The 21,298-nt window shown below is 43.8% G+C and overlaps 1 protein-coding gene and 1 long non-coding RNA gene across 5 annotated transcripts in view; one reads left to right on the forward strand and one right to left on the reverse strand.

Annotated features, from left to right (window-relative positions):
- Window positions 1–4,360, reverse strand: part of ZEB2 (zinc finger E-box binding homeobox 2) — a 126,468-nt gene extending 122,108 nt beyond the window's left edge. For 2 of the 4 annotated variants that reach the window (XM_036857491.1, XM_036857487.1), the window contains exons 1-2: window positions 4,231–4,360; window positions 1,499–1,640 (exon numbers count right to left, since the gene is read on the reverse strand). In XM_036857491.1, coding sequence (XP_036713386.1) covers window positions 1,499–1,571 — 73 coding nt within the window. In that variant the 5' untranslated portion in view covers window positions 1,572–1,640; window positions 4,231–4,360. Of the gene's footprint in view, window positions 1–1,498; window positions 1,641–2,573; window positions 2,679–4,230 lie in introns of those variants that run through there. The other 2 variants (XM_036857489.1, XM_036857490.1) reach the window with 2 other exon arrangements.
- A 4,041-nt stretch (window positions 4,361–8,401) lies between these two features.
- On the forward strand, window positions 8,402–16,851 carry LOC118898377. Its single transcript, XR_005020684.1, has 4 exons — window positions 8,402–8,521; window positions 12,165–12,242; window positions 13,037–13,147; window positions 16,687–16,851. It is a non-coding gene; the product is annotated as an uncharacterized LOC118898377 (long non-coding RNA).
- The last annotated feature ends 4,447 nt before the right edge of the window (window positions 16,852–21,298 follow it).

The raw sequence follows: 21,298 nt of genomic DNA on the forward strand, positions 1-21,298 counted from the left end.
CACACACACGAAACCTAGAGAGAGACAGAGAGACAGAGACAGAGAGAAGCATCATTTGTCTCTAATCAAAATTCCCTCGTCTTTGTGTTTTCTCCTTCCAGCGCCCCTCACTGCGCCCCCAGCAGCCCCCTACCGCGCCGCGCAGCTCAGGGGCAGGCCGGGGGCGCACACAATTGTCTTCCCTAGAGGAAAGTTGCTCCAAGGGGACCCCGGTGGTCCCCGCGAGGCGCGGGCTGGGCTTGCGGGAGGCCGGAGGCCGGGCCGGCGCCGCGTCCCCGCGTCCAGTTCGGGAGCGTCAACGCGGCCCCGCGCCGGGTGATCGGGCTGAGAGCGAGGGGAGTGAGAAGTTTCCTTTCCCAGTCTGAGCTGGCGCTAGTTCTCTTGTTTGTTTTGGGGGGGTGGGTTTTTTTTTTTTTTTTTTTAAACTCAGTATCCTCCGTCAGCTATCCCCGGCACCCTCTCCGGTCCCCAGCTCTCTCCCCTCCCCCAGGCGCCTTCTGCGCTCTTGCCAATCACTTTTCTCTTTTATTCCCACGATTTTGTTTGGGGGTAATACCTAGGGGGTCTCTCTCTCTCTCTCTCTCTCTGTCTGTCTCCCTCTCTCACTCTGTTCTTTCTCTGACTCTTTCTAAGGCGGACCTACTAAGCTGTCACGCCTTTGATCTCCCATCTCTGCTCTGCGTGTCCCCCTCGCACCCGCACCTCCTTCCTCCTTCTTGACTCAGCCTGGATAACGGACTCCTGACCATGTCGAAACTGCCCAGAAAAGTCTCCCTGCGCTCTGCGACTCCGCCAGCCCCCGGCGCGGGGCCAGCGCCCGCTGGAGAGGAACCACCCGCCCCTGAGCCCGCGTGGACCTCGCCGGACCCCGCGCGGGACCGGCCGAGTCCCTCCCACCCCGGGGTCCCGGCGCGCCCGGCCGGGCCCCGCTGCCCGCGGACCGTTACTTGGCGTACTGAGAGGCGGCCGGGCGACTCCGGCAAAGAAACTTTAAGCCTTGCCGGAGGCACAGCCCCGGGGCCCCTCTCCCGCTCTCGCAGTCCCTCTGCCACCCCCGCCCCGCCCCCGCCCCGGGGATCCCGCGCGACCCGTCGCCCGGGCCCCCGCCCTGCCCTCGCCGGACGCTCACGCAGCCCGGCCGGAGAGCCGGCGGGCCGGGCGCTGGTGGAGCTGGAGGCGGAGGCGGAGGGAGGGCGGGCGGGGGCGCAGAGGGCGGCGAGGGTGGGGGCGCTGGGCCCCCGCCGGACCCCAGCGCTCGCAGCCCCCCGGCGCCCGACGCTCACTTTGCCCGGCACTTCCCCAACTCCCCCCCCCCCCGCCCCCCGTCCAGTCGCCGCGCGCGCCGGGCTCCGGCGCCGGCCGCGGAGAGAGGCTCGCCCGCGAGCCCTGGGCGCCCGCCGCCGCCGCCGCCACGGTTGCTTTTCCCTTTCCCCCTCCTTCTCCCCAGGTCTGGAGCCGCGGAGCGGCCCAGAAAAGTTTGGTTCGGGCCGCTTCTTACCGTTTTTCCTCCTGGGATTGGCTTGTTTGCGCCTCTTGCACCGGGGGCCATCCGCCATGATCGGCTGCTTCATTGATAAGAGCGGATCAGATGGCAGTTCGCATGGACTCGGCGCCCTGCTTCGGCAGCACGCAGGCTCGATCTAGCAACCAAACACAGCGACAATGTGGGCATCGCCCGCGCCCATTGAGACGCGCGCGGGCCGCCCAGGGGAGCCGGGCCAGGGCCCCGGCGAGCACCCATCCGCGGCCCCCCCAACGCCAAAGCGAAACTCCGGCGGCCCCCCTCCCCGCCTCCCACCCCCAGCCTTGGCCCCGAGGCGCTTTGTGTTTGTTACTGTTTGGTGTGTTGCACCCGCGAGGGGATCAGAGAGACAAGAATTACATCTTCAAAATGAGTCATAACTCCTGACCGTATGAGGGAATGCACACGGCGGTACAGTAAGGCTGCTTGGCTCAGGGCTAGGCGGACCTTTTCCTCCGAAAAGTCCTCAGCCCGGCTCGGGAACTTGGGGTGAGGCGAGGCTCTCTGTAGCTCTCATCTTGTCTCCCCCCCCCCACTCACCCCCCCCTCCCCATTCCCCCGAGGAAGCAAACAAACAAACAAACAAACAACGCGAAACAACTCCCGGATGAAGCACACTCGGTCAAATTGATAATAGTAATTATAGGAAGCCCACTCGCCCCGCGTCCCCTCCCCTCCCCTGTCGGAGTTGATCGAGGCACTGTCTCTTCCTCCCCCTCACACCCCCGCCCCCAAATTAGGATTTCCCGTTTCACGCCGCAATAAGAAATATAATTATAAGCCTCTTCGGACACTGTCCCTCCCCCCAGCCCCCCCCCCCCTTGCCGCCGCCGCCGCCGCCGCCGCCACCTTCGCCGCTTTGACAATATTTACTTATTTCCCCCCACCTCACTCACACCCATGCTCCCCCGCCCTAGTTCCCTTAAAGAGTTCCAGGAGAAAATTGTTTTCTCCCCTCAAGAAAGGAAAGAGAAAGTCCAATCGCTATACGGCAATACTTTTAAGCTCGACTAAATGATCGTATCCTTTTCTGGCTTCGAAACTTTTGTACCTAAAAATCGAGAGAGGCGCTGCATTTTTTCAGCTGAAACTGTCAAAACTTGGAGAAGGGGAACCTCGGAGGCAGGCAGGAGAGGAGGAGAATCCTGCAACTCGGTGGAGGTTGGGAAGATGCTGTGCCTCGAGGATTAGTTTAAACAGGGGGCTATAAAAGATGTAACAGATGCAAACTGTAACACAAGGGCCATTAACCCTTTCTCTGCCGAACACACTCAGTCCCCACGCCCCGCACCTATTGTCTCCTGTGCTAGAAGCTTTGCGGAAAACCTGGAAAGTGAGTATCAGTTTCCACACATTTGCTGAGAGGGGTGGGGCTGGGGGGCGGCAGAGAGAAGGGGAAGTGGATGATTTAGAAAGCACCTTGAATTTAACCTAGGCATAGTGGGAGACTTTTAATTTAAGTTTGACACATTTTGTTATTTCTTGGCTCTCCTATGGATTTGAAATTGTTGGGGAAAATCCTGAAATAAAGCAGTGGTCACACAAGTGTCTGGGAGGAAGCAGCTGGCCTGTCTGTATTCATGCTGAGACACACGATTGCATATAAATACATGTTTAATAAAGTAAGCTGCTAGTTTTATGAGCATGTGTGTGTGTGAGGGACAGACAGGGCATTTGTGCTGTAAACTTTAGCTTTGCCTGTTATTTCTAACTCTGGAGTTAGTAATCTTGCCTTCATCATTATAGGGGGAGCATGTAAAATATATAAGAAGGTGGGAGATAAACACATTCATGTTAGCGGGGCTCACCACTGCTCCTGGGAACTCCTGCTCTCTTTCTCGACTTTTCAGTGCCAAAGTGTGGAATGGGATATTTTCGTGTGTCTATGTCTCCTGTGAAATCCATGTCTATATCATTAATACTTTGCCATTTGAAATACAATTTCAAAAGTTATCCTTCATTTACAACCCTAATATCCGGACGGCAGTTTTCTTCCCAGCTGTAGTGACTCCCCCCCTCCCCACTTTGGTAAACGACTCAAGTTCCATGAGGACTTTCACTTCTTTATTTATCATCACAGAAGTGAGGTGTTACTTCACATACATACACACACAAAGAATGAAATAAAGAAATGAAACTCGCTAAGCAGACAAAAACAGGCAACTTTCTACTTAGAAAACAGCCTTCTTCAGTGGGAAAGGTTGGACTGCCATATCTAAGAGAAAGACTTGCTCCCGAATTTGGTAGGTTTGTATCCATCAAGTTTTGTAATTATTAACAGGTATTTGCCAAGTTCTAATTGCTGAATACAATGAATTGGAATTAGATGTGAAAATAGAGCAGAATCTCTCCCCTTGAAGAGTTTTTATTCCAACCACATAGTTCTCAATAAAACTTTTCCCAGGCTGGGTAGTAAAAGGCACCTTTGGTTACCTGAATGGGCAGGTACAGGGCAAATTATTTGGGGGAGGAAAAAAGAGAAAAGGAAGGAGAGAGAGAGAGGGAGTGCAAGAGAAATCGAAGAAGTCACTCTTGGGAAAAGCTTGCCATAAAGGAGCTAAACCCACCTGAAATTCCTACCCACAGACACTCCTCCTCACTTCAGACTCACATCCCCACTTAAAAGGAGAAAATCGTAAAAGGAGGGTGGGGGATGACCATGCCGAAAAGGAATAAAAAGAGAGAAAAGGGGGAAAAAAAAAACCTACCTGCGAAGTCTTGTTTGTAGTTTTGGCCAGAAATGGTGAGAAGAAAAAGCATGAAGAAGCCGCGAAGTGTGGGGGAGAAAAAGGTGGAAGCGAAGAAACAGCTCCCGGAGCAAACTGTACAAAACCTCGCCAAGAGTGTCGGGAGGCAGGACCGTTATTCCTGCGGAGCAGGTTAGAACTGATCTCTTTCGGCCACTCCAGGAAACACAAACCTGGGGACGGACTGACGTGTTACGCCTCTTCTAATGACATTTTTTTCTTTTTCTTTTCTGTAGGAGAGAGAGAGACCCTGAAACACGCGCCACCTATCTTTGTGGGGAGGGATAATTGAAGCGCCCTGAGCGTGAGCATCATGTGAAAACGTGATCGCCAAGTTTCTCTCTGGGAAAGGATCTGGGATAGATTATACCTTGAAGTCTCCGCAAACGCTTTAGTGGAAGAAATGAAATTCCACCTCCCTCCCTTCCTCTCTCCCTCCCTCTCGCCTCCCTCCCTCCCTCCCTTCTCCCCCCCCCCCCCCCCCCCCCCCCCGTCAAGCCTTTGGCATCATTATCCTCATCACTAAATCCTACAGAGTACAGGGAGGAAAACGGTGCACACCATTCACAGAACTGGAGAACTCTACGGGGCGAAAGTTAAAGGGAAAGATCCCGGTTCCTCAATCCAGATCGCCTCTTCTTATACAGATGTCTCTAATGACCAGATTTGAGATGCACATTAAATTGTGTGGATTTCTCAGCACGGCTTCTGGAACTAAATTTTTTGCCCTTTCTCTTAATTTTTTTTTTCTTTTAAGATGCCAGAGCCAGAAAAAAAAAAAAATGCTGCATGTGAACTGCATTTTAGGGCGTGTGTGTTGCGGTGTGTGTGTGTGATGAATTTCTGGATTGGATCCCAATACTAAAAAGTGGTTTGGCATTTTTAAAAAGGGTCTCTAAGTAAATTAACATAGAGCGCTGAGTTGCTGAGTTGACCGATCTCTGAATCTCTCCACATCTCACGGAGACCTCACTACAAAGTGAGGGAGTGGGTGTAGGGAGGCAGGAGGAAAAGGAGAAAGGCCATAGAGGAACTTAGCAGCGAAGGAAGATCACCATATTAAACGGCATGGGGTCTAAGTTTTGGAGTATATATTTTTTGATATTGCAATTAAAGTAAAATTAAAAAGAAAAGACTCCACCTTTGCTCTGAAGGGATTGGTTATGTAAATATGGAAGGGATTTCCTGGAGAATACAGCTTTCTACTGTATGGTTAATTAAATAATCACTCAAAAGCTTCCAACGTGACGCTTCTGTCGTAATCCAATCAGGTTACATAGGTCCTAAACAAGAAAGATATTTTCCACATCTGGAAGTCAGCAATTTAGCAAGTACTGCACATTATTAACCAATTCAGAGCCCACTTCCCAGGGGAATTTTTTTTGAAGTTTAAGTGTTCTTAACCAATGCTCTGCTGTTTTGTTAATCAAAAAGCTGGTTTACACTGCACATAATTGGAACTAATATAGAAGTAAATAAAGACAGCCAAATTTGAGGATGCTGAGCACAGGCATTTATCGGAAAAGGAAGAAATCTCTTAGCCTCCAATGGTTCAGGCTCAATTTCTTAGAGAACTGTGAGGCTTTTTCTTCTTCTTCTTCTTCTTTTTTTTCTTTAAGAGTGAAAGTACTTGAGAACCTCAGAGCACAAATAAACTTTCAGTCCCACAGCCTTTGGGCTTCCTTGCAAAGGTAAAGGTGGAGGTGTCAAGAGGACTAAAGAACAGCCTCATGCCATTTTTTTCTGCTTTAATATTGTTAATATGTTACAGCCCCCTGTTTTCAGTCTGATGAAATCTGAAACAAATAAAACCCTGATCCAACACTAGACTTTTACTTATATGAAGATAAACTGCTTTGAACTGTGCTTTGAATGTGTGCCTAAAGCAAGACTTTGAATGCAAGAGTCATTGGCAATTGCACTCAGAGGAGGGAAAAGCCACCCATGGGTTACCACATCCACACTCCCAGAGGTGCACGGCTTTGTGTTTTGTATGTTTATTGGGGGGGGGGAGCAGTAGCCACCCAGCATGCCCACAACCAATTCTTCCTTTAGGATGCAAGGAAGTAAATTTTCACTCTTGGTACAGACTCACCTCTTTCCTACCTTAAGTATTTATTACAGTGAGAATCTTCTCCCTCACCCCATTCAGATAAATTACCTATAAAGGAGCATTCAAGACCATCAGTCTAAAATTTAATAATAAAAAAAGAAAATTAAAGATTTCCACCATGGGTCAGGCACGTTCTCAGTTTTATGCTTTACATTGCTTTAATATTTCTATCTCTATAAATATATGACTTATCAAGTTCCTTCTCTGAGATTCATTTCTATTATTAATATCCTTTTTTTTTTTCTCTTCCCACTTTTCCCCACTTTTTTATTTAAAAAAAATCGAGTCCAGCTTTCTCTAGAAGTTTGCTTTTCAGCGTTTCCTCTCCCATTTCCAGGACAAAAGTGTCCCTTGCATGGAGTAATTCCAGGCAAGACCCCACCTCAGGACCCCAGGTAACCACTGGAGCTTACAGTCCAGACACACACTCACTGGCAAAACCTCAGGTCAAAGGATCCAATCAAACGGCTGACAAATCACTTCTCTTTATTATGTATATTAATGTCTGGTTACTTAGGATCTGACTTAAAAAAAAAAAAAAAAGACAAGTATTTCCATGAAAAACACCTAATCATCTGATTACTCTGGGCTCAGTAATTGTTCAAGTGTCAGGAGACAGCCTCAACACTTAGCACTGGGAGTGCCGACGTGCAAGTATTTGAATTGGGGTAAAAAGCAATCTTCCAGGTTCCCATCAAGGTGGATATTTGGAGGGTGGCACGCGAAGCGTCCCCGCGAGGGGTGAGCGCGCCGGTGCGTTGCCCTCCGCCCCTGCCTGGCACGCCCCTGGCACTCCCCTCCCCATTTGACCGAGAGAGTTCACACCAAAGCAGAGGCGGTGGGATCGGAGGAAGCCGGAATATAAATTTGTACCGAACACTCTCTTAGTCCGAAGGCCAGGTCGGGGACAATGGGGATCGTGGGATCAGCGGGATGCAGGAGCGCAGGACGCAGGGAAAAGTCGAGAGAGGACTAGGAGCTGCTAGCTTTCGGCTCCTCACACAGCAAAGCAAGTCCTTGCAAATGAATCGCTCCTTCCCGGTCTTTCTTCCCCATTAGTAATCCATTTCGAGATTAGCGCAGACCAAGGGGATTAAAACAACAGATACATGCAAATGTGAAATAATATTGCAATCGACATTGAAGGGAGAAAAATAATTCTTTAGGGTTTCTTTGAGTAAAACAAACTGCCTCCCTCAGTATTCCCTCCACCCAGGCAGCGTATGAAGATGCACTTTTGTTTTCCAGTTCCCTCCAGCCAGGACCTGGTGCCTGTCCCCCCATTCACCTCTCAGTCTGTCAATTTCCTTAACTTTCACAGCCGCTCCCCCTTTCTCCCCTGCCCCCAGCTCCGCTTGCTGGCCCAGATGCCAGAAGAGATACAATGTTTCTGCCCTGAACACACAGCCTGTAGAAGGAATTCGAATTTGGCCACAGCTAATTTTTTTTTTTATAGCAAATTCTGTTTATTCTGTACCATGTGGAGAAAATAAAAAAAAGGAACCTATTCTCTTTTTGAAACGGAATTGATCTTTCATCTAGAGGAATTATTTCGACCCTGTGTTGTTACACAGAAGGTGGGAAACTTCTTTTAGAGTTGCAAACAAAGGGTGATAAGGGGGACCCCTGCACTGGGGTGGGGGTGTGGACGGGGTGGGGGGCGGCAGGGGTCCAAGTCAAGCCAAACGGTTTTCTCACGTGCAAACTCGCAATCCAATCCATTCGGAGTTGAGCCTAGGATAGGAGGGGAAAGTCTATTAAAAAAAAAAAAAAATCAGGAGCATCTCTCTGAGAAGCCCTTTCAAACAAAATCAAAACAGGACCAGAGAATCTCAGACCGTCTCTAATATCCCTGCTGCGAGGCCCGCGGGCTGTGGAATCTCGCACGTCACCTGGCCCCAGCAGGGCAGCCAGCTGAGAGTTCATTTTATTTTATTTTTATTTTATTTTTTGAAGTTAAGGCTGAATCTCGGCTTCAGTGCTTTTTGGCAACGTCTCCACTGACAGGAACCAGCAAACTTCAGGACTCAAATGAGCGTCTTAATTTATTGATGCAAAACAGGTCTGCTTGTCGCCCCCAGTTCTCGGCGCGCTCTGTCCCCCACGCCCCCAGCTTCGGTCCCTTCATTTGATCTCAGGGTAAGGCCCCCGCAGCACAGGCGGAGGAACACGTTGTGGGGGGGAGGGGTTCGGCCCCCCCCCCCCCCCCCCCCCCCCAGACCTATACCCGCCCGGGAACCCCGCGACCCCCGCCCCGCGGCCGGGTCAGCTGACCTGGCTCGCTCGCCGGCTCCCCGCCCGCCGCCTTGTTTCCGGTCCCCGGGGTCCGCGAGCTGCGCACGGAGCGGGAGCGGCCGCGGCCGCGAGGTGATGCTGGGGGCTGATTACCATGAGAAAGGCTGTGCCTGGAAAAGCCTCCTCCACGCGACTGTCAATCTCACTAAGGGGTGGGATGGGGGGGACGGAAAGGGGCCCTGTAGGAGTCACCAGAAAACTTGGAGTAAGTTGGATGCGACGCAGGCCCGAGGAGGTGGCTTTCGCCTCAACTTGGAAGGCTGTGGCGTTAAGGGCGCGGACGCCAGCAGTCTCGCCAGGGAATTGAAAACCCCAAATCCTTCCTTCCCTCCTTTCCTCCCTCTTGCCCTCCTTTCAGCCCTCCCTGACCTTTATCCTTATTTTCTTGAAATTCTTTCCCAATTGCCTTTCCTACATTATCCTTTCTTTCTATCTGATATCTCCCTTTTGCAAGCCCTTATTTTGTTTCCTAACATCTCCTCTTCTCTCTCGCTCTGATTCTTTTCTGCCTCCTTTATGTGTCCAGATTTATCATTTCGTTTTGAAAACACAATGTTTCATATGTAATTAATCTACCAGCAGGAGGTCAGGGACACCCTGACTAAAGTAACTCCCTTGGGTCATCAGAGAACAAGTTCGCCAGGTGTCAGTGAAAAGTAAAATAATAATAATAATAGTAATAAAATAAATATAAATCTATATCTCAGTGATCATAGTGGCTCCCTATTCTGAATTATCATATCAGCTCAAATTGACTTCCTTTTTTCTTAAAAGATATAATCTTCCTGGAAGAAAAATGAATAATACTTGTTCTAGGGAAATTCTATAGAATTAAAGCAATGTGAAAAATTTTCTCATTTATGGTGATATTTTAGCAGGGCTTAACAGACTTTAGAAATTACCATAGGTAATTTAAAGAAACTTAAACTGTGCTTTTTCTTTTAATGACTATTTGGAAAGTGTAAAAAATTCCTAAAGCACCCCTGCCCCACACGAATCAATTCAGAGAGAAACATCATGCCCTGTGTTCTGTACATGCTAAGCAAATTCACAGCTTGAGTTGCTGGGTTGTTTTCTTCGCCAGGTTGCCCTGTTGCCTAGCAGGTGAGTGAACACGGAGCTGCATATGTCATGAATGTGGCTATGGTTTTAGTTTTCCTTATTTTTTTTTCTGTCTTTCATTCATTTTGAGCATGTTGTTCTCCTATTAAAATTCAGAGTTTGCACTTGTTTGCAATTTGTTTACTTTGTTGGATTTTTAAAACTTGTTAGAAGTCAATTGAACATGTATATTAAGCCCTTTTTAGGCCAAGAAAAATAAAGATGCATTAGAAAGATGCTTTTTTCTGCTTCATAATTATTAATTGACATTTTATGATGAATAATTAATCATTTGAATAATTTTGGTATCTCTGATCTGAACACATATTTGCATATCTAATGCTTGATTTTAACTGTGGTTTTTTTTTTAATTCATTCTCTCAGGACGAAGAAACAAAGTAACATTTTAATGTAAAATTTCTCTCTGACACTTGCAAAAGTTTATTTATTGAGTAGTAGTATTCTTTCCAGATATCCATAAAACTTCTTAACAGTTGTGAATCATTTATGTAGCAGTCATATGCAAATATGTGACAGAACTACAATTAATGAGGAAAAACAATACCCTATGTAAAATCAAGTCACTCTCCTCCCCAAATGCAGAGATGTGCACTAATTATGCACCATTTTTTCTTATTGGAATTTGATCATTGAACTTTTTGGTTATGTCTATTTACACATGTCAAAAAGTGAAAATTGAGGTAATTGACAAATAATTCATACCTGAATTTAAGATAATTTTTTACTTTTACTTATTAATATATGGGCTGATTTAAAGTTATTTTAAAATGATCAAGCAAGCCTATCCCTGATATTTTTATACCCCTGTGTCAGTTGACGTCCAAAGAATCTATTTTGAATACTAACCCTGCAGGTTGCTACCTGTGTGATTACCGACAATCTACTCTAAATTTGTTTCCTTAGCTATGTTGTGGGTACACTAATAGTGCCCATTCTTTCGAGTTTTCTTGAGAACTAAATAAAGTAGTGCCTGAAACTTCACTATAGTGTAGCTTTATTATTGTAATGAAAGGTTGAAAAAATAACATGGAATATACGGATCAATTGAGGACAATTTAATTAATTTTGACTAGTTAAAAACAGCTATTTACCTTTTAGTATCATTCGTCATTTTTCTATTGAGAAGTGAGTGCTGTGTTATTAAAGTGAAGAAATAAAATGGAAAGCATCATAGGATTTTTGGCTGGTTTACAGTTCTTTAGACCTCTTCAAAGAATTCGTAGCCACAGACATGAAAATAGTGTTTTTTTATTCTGTTAGTTAAGGAGTTAATTTATCGTATTCAATATGGTCATAATTTGGTTATAAATATCAGATTTCTTTTAGTCCAAATGTATGAACTTGAAGTTTCTCATGTTCTTTAGTAACATATTGTCTTTGACTGTAAGGGTTAAATGTGCAGAAGCTCAGAAGCGGTCTTGAGTAAGACTTGTGAGAAAAAAAAAGGGCAAACTTACAAATTTGGAGACCAGGAATTTGGCTGTCAGAACAGTATTTGTTGTAAGACCATTCATAATGAGCTGAGTGAGCATTTCCTTTTGGAATTGTAGTTATCCTGGGGTTTGCACTAATTCTAAGTACCTATAGTGGGGGAGAAAATCAGTTTACTAATGGAAAATGAAATTCCTTAGTCTCTTAAACATCCAGAAGGCCAGATTTTCTTTTTGATGCAAAAGCTGAAAAGTCAATGCAAATGCTTATGGGAAAAAACTATTGCGATATTTAGTCCCAATACTGACTTCTTTTTCTTGTTGTTTTCCTTAAGACTCCTCAAAACACTTAAAGGGTCCCTTAATTGTTTCCTTTCTCAAAGGATCCATTCCATGCTTCTTTCACGTTGAAACTACCAAAAGGGCCATTTGGACATCAGCCTAGGGGCTCAGAGTGACCTGTACCTTTTTCTTTTTGTCCTTTGTAAAGGGCAATGGGACCAAAAACTGTTTGCACCTATAGATTGTTTAGTGACCTGGAAATAATTTCATGCTGCTTTGTGGTCTTCTTTAACAGTCCTTATTCTGTTAAAAGTTCAAATTATAAATCTTGGATGTTACTCAGTTCTAATTTTGCACCGTTCTAAAAGTGATTTTTTTTTTTTTTTTTTGCAGTCATGTTTCAGGTACTTAAATATAAAAACCTTACTCTCAAAAATTATTCTCTTCATGATAATCACAACTATGAAATAATAATAGCTAAGAAAAAAACCTGCTTTTCTAGGCCTGGCAGTGTAGATGTGACCTAGAGAGAATCAATGACTTTCTCCAGAATTCAAGTGTCTGGTTCTTCACGGGCCTTTGAATCTGCCAGATCCATCCTCCCGGCAGACGCCACATACAGGTGACATCCAATGTCTTCTCACCTTTCGCAGACATCTTTCTGAACCACTTGTGCCCACCCACTCTGCACACTGCATTGTGACCCACTTCCAGACCTCCTGGATGACTTGGTTAGTACTTGTTTTTCCATGTTTGGCTTATTTTGCCTTTTGGATCTAGCACTTAGGCTCATTTTTCCAGTTACAGCATTGGCTCAGGTAGAATGGTTTCTCTGGCTTTGTTGCCTCTGGCTTCCCAGATAAAGTGTCTTTCCTAGTTCAGTCTTCTCACCAGGACCCTTGACTTAGGGACACTCCCATGGGCAAGTTCCTGCTCGCTCACATTGGCCCCAGTACTGGGCCTAAGCACAGGACAAGTTAGTGATGAAGGAGAGATCATGATACAGGCATATCTGGAAATTGTTTTTTTTCTTGTATAATTTTTAAATTGCTTGTTGACTGGGAACTGGACCTCAATGTGTTTGACACCAGATTCTTTACATTCTCCTCAATTACAGCATATTATAGTGGCAAAGATATAGGCTTTGAAATTAGATGAACTGGATTTGACTCCCTGCTTTGTGAGTGCTAATTGTGTATTGAGGACAAGATATTAAGCCCCTGAGAACTTCATTTTTAAAATGAGCAAAAGAGGACTTAAATTTAAGCTGGCTGTGGTGAAAAAATATGACAATATATGTAAAATGTCTGCTACAGGGTAGGCATATCAATAAATAGGAATTCCTTCTCGTGAATTACCTGGAAAATACATGAAGTTAAATTACAGAAAACCAGAGTGAATGTAGCATGTATCTTAGAGGATACTTATTTCATCATTTTTAATTATTTTAGTGCCATTTATTTAATTATTTTAATTACTTTATGATTTTATTAGGAATTGTTTAACTGGTTCTTGCATTTTACAGAAATCAATGCTTACTGAGAACAAAGTTGGAGAAGTAACATGGAATTTCTTAACTTGTAGTAGAAAAGGTGGAGTGCCCATGATTATAAGCATCACGATTCTAACCTCTGAGGTAAATAAATTTACTTTACAATTTCATTATGTATTTCACACTTCTGTTTACAATTGTAAGAAAAAATATTTTCCCACCTAATTCTCCCTATGTGACCTGGCGTAAGAGGAAGCACTCTGGCAGCCAGTTTGGTGTGGCCAAGAAGTGTCAAAGATCACTCATTCAAGGTAAAAAGAAGAGGCCCTTAATACTGTCCAAAGCTCTATATCTACTCTTAACTCAAACTTATGAAGTTTGAAGGAACTGGGAAGGGGGTAGAAGGGAAGGAATAGCACTGAGAAAGTTTGCCTGCAGTATCTTCTCCCCACCCACCCCCCCACCCCAGGTTGAGTGCTGAAACATCTGCTTGAAAAAAAAAAAAGGTAAGAATATGTGTATACTAAAGACATTGCTACACTCTGCCGCCTGCAAATTCAGGAGTAGGGTTGTGTCAGCAGGCCCTGGCATGATCTACTGTGTATGTGACTTTTCTACCCTATGCCCTAGAAAGGAGGGTGTCAGGGGAGGACTGGCTTGTGGACACAGGGAGCACATTGTTCCAATGGTTCTGCTACAGTGCAAACCAGGCTTCTTTTTCTCTCTCTGGAAGTAACTTTGCTACACGGAAAAAAAAAAAAAGTCGATTCCTATTAAGTTTTTCCTTGGCCACTGTGGAACCATAGGTATGGCTCCTGTGCAACGGGGTAATTTTTCTGGGTTGAGGGAGGCTGGCTTACCTATTGTTCTTGGCTCATGGCTAGCACCCTTCTAGACAAGAGAGACAGAACAAAGCTGAAAGTTCACAGACAATACGTGGCCTTTTAAAACAGGAATGAAAAACTAAAACCTTGTTCTTCTAAAGTTTAGTTTATCTATCTACTGTGTATTTGGAATTTCGTTTTAGAGAAATCAGCATGATCCTGAGCTATAGTATTACCTACCATCATTTAGCATTTATCTGGGATATTGAAAGCTTATTTACAATAATTTGCTGTAGTAGTTCTGTAGAGATGATCTCTATTGAGGTTTTGCTTCCGTTGGTGAGGATTCTTGTGTAGTTGTGGAGTTCAAGGCTAGGTGAAATATGCTTGCGAAGGTCATTTGAAATCACATTGGACTTTGAATTGGGGGCAAAGTAATGCTTTTTATGATATTAAAGCAAAGTAACATCATTTGGAAATTTTTAAACCATTGCTTCATTTAGGATCTCTAAATAGTAATTTATTTGATGAAGGAAGGTGACCTCTCACCAATGTCTCTTTCCCAGTCCCCTGGACTAGTGCCTATTATATAGGAAATATTTGTTGTTGTGTGTGGAGTCTGCCATTCATTAAGAAGCTTTAAAGGGATGTAAACTGATCTCCTATTTCGCACTTGTAAAGGCCTGAGATAAGAATGAGGATAGTGGGAATTCCCTGGCGGTCCAGTGGTGCTTTCACTGTAGAGGGTGTGGGTTCAACCCCTGGTCGGGGAACTAAGATCCTGAAAGTCAAGCTGCCCGACTGAAAAGAATGTGAGGATAGATGAGCCTAGCAGGCAGGGACCATAGAACACTTAGACTGGCACAACCTCCTTTTCATCAAGTTATGTACCAGATTACATTATTAACACAAACTGTTTTATTCCCTTTCTTGTGTGTCAATTTTACACATGTTCTGAAAAAAAAATGAAGGAGCAAATGCAGAACTGTGTGTATATATTTGTCTTTCTCTTTAAATGGCTCTGATGAGTCTTTTCATGGTTTATTTTTAAGTAAATATATTAAAATTTAATAAGAGGTTTTCTCTGAAAAAGGAAAGAAATCATAAAGAAAAAATGGAGTAGATTAATAAAAGTATGGTTTGCTTAAGAAGGCAGGTGTGTAGTTGTAATTTAAGATAAATGATCCCCTCACCCTGTAATACCACACAATAGGTAAATAAAGAAAACAGAGACGATGGGGAATTTTGTTTTGTTTTTCCGTTGTTTTGGGCCATGCCTCGTGGCTTGTGGGATCTTAGTTCCTCGACCAGGTATTGAACCTGGGCCCTCGGCAGTAAAAGCGCTGAGTCCTAACCACCGGACCGCCAGGGAATTCCATCTCCTTCTTCAAATGGACAGGCTCCATCAGCCAGTGGGCTGGGTGTTTTTCCTGCCAGCAACTTCATTTTCACGTAGACCAGTAACTGGTTGCCCAAAGATACTGAGGCAAAAAGTATTAAGTCCTGATTATAATACTTTCCCCTTCCCCTCTCTCTTCTTCCCTCTGCTTCAAGTCCTATTTCTCACTCAGGGCCCTTACCTCTTCTTATCTTTTCTTTCCATGCTTTCTATTCAGAGGAAAAACTACCTTTTAAAGGTAGCCTTGTTCGTAACCTTCACAAGGCTTAGCTTTTAAATAATAAGATATGACCCTAGGATTTGAGATTTCCACTGTGCTTCAGAAAATTACCTGGAGGAAACAGAATGTTTACCTGAAATTCGTTATGAGGAAGGACAGTTCAATACTATTACTATTACTGTCTGCCCACTGCCTAGCATAGAGCTTGGAACATGAGAGGCACTGAATAATGTCTTTTGGATGAATGAATGCATGCATGCATGAATGCCATGTAAAAAAGCCAGACTTAAAACAACAGATGCCGTTTGTTCTACATGGCAAATAAGAGTTAAAAGGCATTAATGTAGGTGCAAAAATCACTGTGGTCACAAACAGGATTTTGATATTATTTTTGAATTCTGAGTATAATATTTAACTTCCAAAATGAAATACCTAAATCATTTACCAAGCAATAGAGATATAACAGTCCCTCAGTCACTCACTTGCAAAGGAAATTTTCAATACAAATAAAATCATACATATTTATACTAGGGTAATTCAAAATAACTTCCTCACATAAGCACTGCTACGTTCAAATAAAATCTTGCCAACACTTCTGAGTACATTGCTTTAAAAAAAAATGCTCCCTGTAGCGTCCGAACTATTTAAAAATTTTGCCAGCTTCTTCAACATACATCAGTTATCTCTCTTCAAATCACTGACAAGAATTTAAAAACTGCTTCATCAGAACAACTGTTACCCTTTCTCATACTCTAGTGAGAACCTGATCTTCTAAAAAGGACCATATTTACAGCTTCTTCTGAAATTTTGAAACCATTTGGCTGATATGTTTTTGCTACATTTTCTTTTCCTGATTTAATTACTGGGGACATTTGCATGAAAACAGGGGGATAGGGACATAAGATTTGTGTCTTATGAGTTCATCTGTTTCCGATGCTTATTCCCCACCTGAGATCAGTATCTATTTTATTACAATTGGGAGGCCAGGAACTAGATTGGAAAAGATGAAGAAGTTGTTGGAGATGAACTAAAGTTCAGAAATAGGGACTTAGGAGCTAAAGGATTGGTGGGTGATATGATAATGGATTTTCTTCTAGTTTACTTATTTACCCGCAGTCATCATGTCAGTCACACATGCTGTTCCACTGAAAAGATCAGAAAACTGGGGAACTGCACAGAACTGGTGGGTTGATTGATGCTTCTCTAAGAAAATGCCCAGGCAGTTACTACTCTGTCGTAGGGGTCGAGAGGCGTCAAAGAAAACAGTTTACGAGCTGAGACGAGGTCATGTATGAACTCTAGAGACGGCCACTGAAAGTTGTGAAGGAGACAAAGCAAAATGCCCCACTAATTTCGACCGCCTTCACGAGGAGAATCAGAGAAGACTATCGGCGTGAATTCTGCGCATCTTCACCAGGAGATCCGTGGGTATGTAGAACTGTACATGTTCAAAACTGAAGCTGTAATCTTCTCCTAACTTCACTTTCTCCCATGTTCGCCAGCTTGCTAAAGGGCATCAATGTCCATCCAGTCTCCTGAGCCCAAACCCTGGGTTGACCTTTGACTCCTGTCTTTCTCTTAACTTCCATAGTGAATCACTAAGTGCTAACGACCTTACTTCCACAAGTTCCTCAAATGTGCTCAAATCCTCCCCACTTACATCCCTACCCTGTTTCAGCTACTCAGCATCTCTTTCCTGAAAGAGGAAATGCCCAGCTCCTAACGGACTTCCCATTTGTAGTCTTTCTTCCCTCATATCTATTCTTCATACCATCACCAGAGTGAGTGATTGATCTAGAACATAAATCTGACTGTGTCACTGCTGAGCATAAAAGCCATCAGCGATTCCCCATTACATACCAGCTGTGCATCTCCAACTCAGGTAACCCTAAGGATGTAACCCTAAGGATGGGTGTTTTTTTTTTTTTTTTTAAATAAATTCTCTCTTTTTTTAAAATAATTAATTAATTAATTTATTTATTTTTGGCTGTGTTGGGTCTTCATTTCTGTGCGAGGGCTCTCTCCAGCCGCGGCAAGCGGGGGCCACTCTTCATTGCGGTGCGCGGCCTCTCTTGTTGCGGAGCACGGGCTCCAGACGCGCAGGCTCAGTAGTTGTGGCACACGGGCCCAGTTGCTCCGCGGCACGCGGGATCCCCCCAGACCAGGGCCCGAACCCGCGTCCCCTGCACTGGCAGGCAGACTCTCAATCACTGCACCACCAGGGAAGCCCCAGGATGGGTGTTTTAATATTTACAAAGAGTGTTTTGAAATAATACTACTTCAGCTTCAAGTTTGTTTCTTTCCCATAGTTTTGGGTAAAACTGAGGATCCAAGAAGCTGGGCCATGTTAATCTTGCCTGTCCCCAGGGTTTGAGTACCCTAGTGTGAGAAGCACGGTGCCAATGCGATAAACCACAAGTTCTTTAGAAAAGCACATGAGGTCCTCTTAGATGGAATGTTTTCTTTTCTTCATCCTCTTCTCCCACCACTCTTCAAATGGCACATTACACTTTTATAATATTGTTTGCATTTTCCCCTGAACAAACCATGCTGTTTCCAATGTTAGGGCCTTTGCCTATACCGTTTACTCTACCAGGAATACTCCTTCCTGCTCCCTTTATTTGGCTGACTTCTCTGTTCATCCTTTAACTCAGCACACATGTCATCTCCTCCTGGCCCTTCTGTGTCCTCATAGCATTTAACACTCTGCACTGAGGTCCTTCCTTTACGTCTTCTTTCAACTGGAATAAGGCCTCCCTGAGGTCAGGGACACTGTCATCTTTGACTTTATACCCTATGATGGGCTGAATGTTGTGTCCCCCAAATTTAATTTATTAAAGCCCTAACCCCCAATGTGATGGTAATTGGAGGTGGGGCCTTTGGGAGGAAATTAGGTTTAGATGAGGTCATGAGGGTGGGGTACCCATGATGGGATTAGTGGTCTTATAAGAAGAGGAACACAGAGATCATGCTCTCTCCTTGGGCATGCAACTGAAGAAAGGTTATGTGAGCACACAGCAAGAAGGTGGCTGTCCACAAGCCAGGAAGCCAGTTCTCACTAGGAACTGAATCTGCTGGCACCTTGATCTTAGACTTCCCAGCTTTCAAACCCGTGAGAAATAAGTGTCTATTGTTTAAGTCACCCAGTCTATGGTATTTTGTTATAGCAGCCTTAGCTAAGTGTCCCCAACTCTTAGTAAGTATCTGGCAGATAGTGAACACTTAAGAATACTTTTTAAACTGAATATGAATGTCATGGTACAAACTAATTTTTATTACTGGACGAAGAACTCCAAGCACATGCTTTTTTTTTGTTTTTTTGTTTTCACATGCATGTTTTATTGATAATGCGTTTAGCCACCAGAAGACCTTCCATGCTTCATGTTAAGAGGAGACCCAAAAGATGGAAATTTCTCACTGCATTTTTTAATAACTTGCATTAGTTTAAACATGCATTTGCAAAAGTATTAAAATAACAAGACCTTTCACATGTAAACATTTTCAAATTTCAAAGCTTTTACATATGCATTATTTTACTTGATTCTTATAATAAACTTTCAAGGTTGGCAAATATTTTTATCCCTAATTTGGAAAAGCAGGAAATTAAGATTTTGATGGAGTAAGACAAAATAATCAAACCTATTTTGGGAGTCCCAAGTATGTTTCAGATATGGAAACATCTTTGGAAACTGGTAAAGGGCAAATCTTATTATTCTTATGTGACAGATGAGGAAATACGGTGTTGAAAGGACTGGCTCAGAGTCACATGGCACTACTGTCAAAGTAAAAATTGAACCCAGTGTCCTGTGACTCTGTTTGGTCCTGATACATACATATATATATATGTATTAGAAAGGAAGCCATGGTCTTAAGAGAACACTGGAAGGAATTTTTTTCTCTTCTTTTCCATAACTGGTCTGTTACTTGTCTTTAGCACACAAAGACACCAAATCATAAACACAGTCATTCAAGAGAGTAGTTTGGAAGCGAAATTGGAAAATTAATTTGGCTTATTAGATATAGGAGAGTAGTGGCAGCAGGGATCATATAGAGACTGAACATTTAAAAAATAATTTGTTCCCTTTGCCTTAAAGTCATAAGCTTCTTAGTTTTAAGTAAACATAATGAAACCATCCGAATATATGTTACCTGCAATTTTCCGGAATTTTTTTCTGATAAATGTGAGTTCTAAGAAAATGTATATTTCTTAGAGTTCTGTTGTTGAATGAAGGGCTGCTTCCAGTGAGAGGCTGTCTTTCACTTCTCTTCACTCAGGATTTTATAAAGCAAATTTAGCAGATATTCTTTTGAAGGGAAAAAAATTTCTCAGAAGTTAAAATGGTAGATAAAAACATATTATTTGACATATTTGTGCTTTACAATATAAGTATGAAATAATGTAAATGTTCTGTCTAATGCATTAGTATTATTAGCCAATTAATAAATTCAAATATGTGATGAATCACGTCATTTCCTAAGCTAATGGATTGCTTGACAGTTGCATACATGTATCATATATGTGTTCATTGCAAATGCTTATTAATTTCTACTATGTGCTGGACACCGTGCTAGGAATAAGGGTACAACAGTGATCAAGACAGACCTAATCCGGGACTTCCTTGGTGGTCCAGTGGTTAAGACTCTGCACTCCCGATGCAGGGGGTAATGGGTTCCATCCCTGGCCGGGGAACTAAGATCCCACATGCCACACAGCATGGCCAAAAATAATAATAATAATAATAATAATAATAATAATAGTAATAATAATAATAATAAAGAAAAAAAAGACAGACCTAATCCTTGCAGGCTGGCGGGGAGGACAGACTGTGTGTGATGAATGCCACTGGGAGTATAGAAGTCAGACCCATCTAGCCAAACGATGGCTACAAAATAAAGTGAAGGCGAGAGCAGATCTTCCTAATGCACAAAAGGTCAGGTCTTTAAAATCCATCAGCTACCACTGAAATTAGTTTAAATCACCTGTGACGTGTTTTAACTCTTCCAGGCTGGGCTAAAGGTATCTTGGGACCTTGGAGCAGGCTGGGAGGAAGAGGGGAGAAAGCCTAGTGTCAGAGCTTCAGGGAAGGAGACCGACGTTCCAATGACAATAGCTAGAGCGCTTCGGTGCCCAAAGCTCTCAGGAGAATGACCTCAGCATCCGGGGTTAATTCTGGTGGGGTGGTACTCTTCTTGCCAAGTATGAGGCAGTGTCTCTTCCTTTCTGGGGGTTCTGCTTCGGTTATAATTGGACCCCAATCAGACCCATGTTGGGTCTCATGGACCAGCTCTGGCCCCTGACAGGAGGACATTATAGCAAGGGCTAGACAGGTTATCAGGGGAGTGGCCTCAAACTGGCGATCAGACCAGGGCACTTGTTTCAGGAGAGAACCAAATACAGGGACCACATCAGAAGGAACTGGGCGTTTGGAGGCTGCTCCTTAGGGGGCTTTCGGGTTCCTGGATCCTCCCTAGGGGTCAGGCTCTGTGCAGCAGTCTCCCTCTCTCTTTCCTCAACACTCTCTTCCTGCCCCCACTGCCCCTCTCTTCGTCATCTGTTTGTTTATATTCCAGTACTATATCTGTTATGCTCAAATGTTGACTAAGGCTTCTGTTTGCAACAACAGTTAATGGCTTTTGAATGTGGATTTGGCTTTCATTAGGAGAATATTATTTCCAGTAATTGTCAGTTCACTAGAATATAGGTAAGGCTTTGGGTTTTTGCTTTGAAAAGTATGATGCTTGAAGTTAAAACAAGTATATAAACAAATAACATTAATATTTTGGTTTATGTATTGATTTTCATGGTTGTACATTTTTTAACCTAAAACAGAAAAAAGATAACAAAACTATAA

This window comes from Balaenoptera musculus, chromosome 7, assembly GCF_009873245.2.
Source record: "Balaenoptera musculus isolate JJ_BM4_2016_0621 chromosome 7, mBalMus1.pri.v3, whole genome shotgun sequence".
Classification (NCBI taxonomy): Eukaryota; Metazoa; Chordata; class Mammalia; order Artiodactyla; family Balaenopteridae; genus Balaenoptera; species Balaenoptera musculus.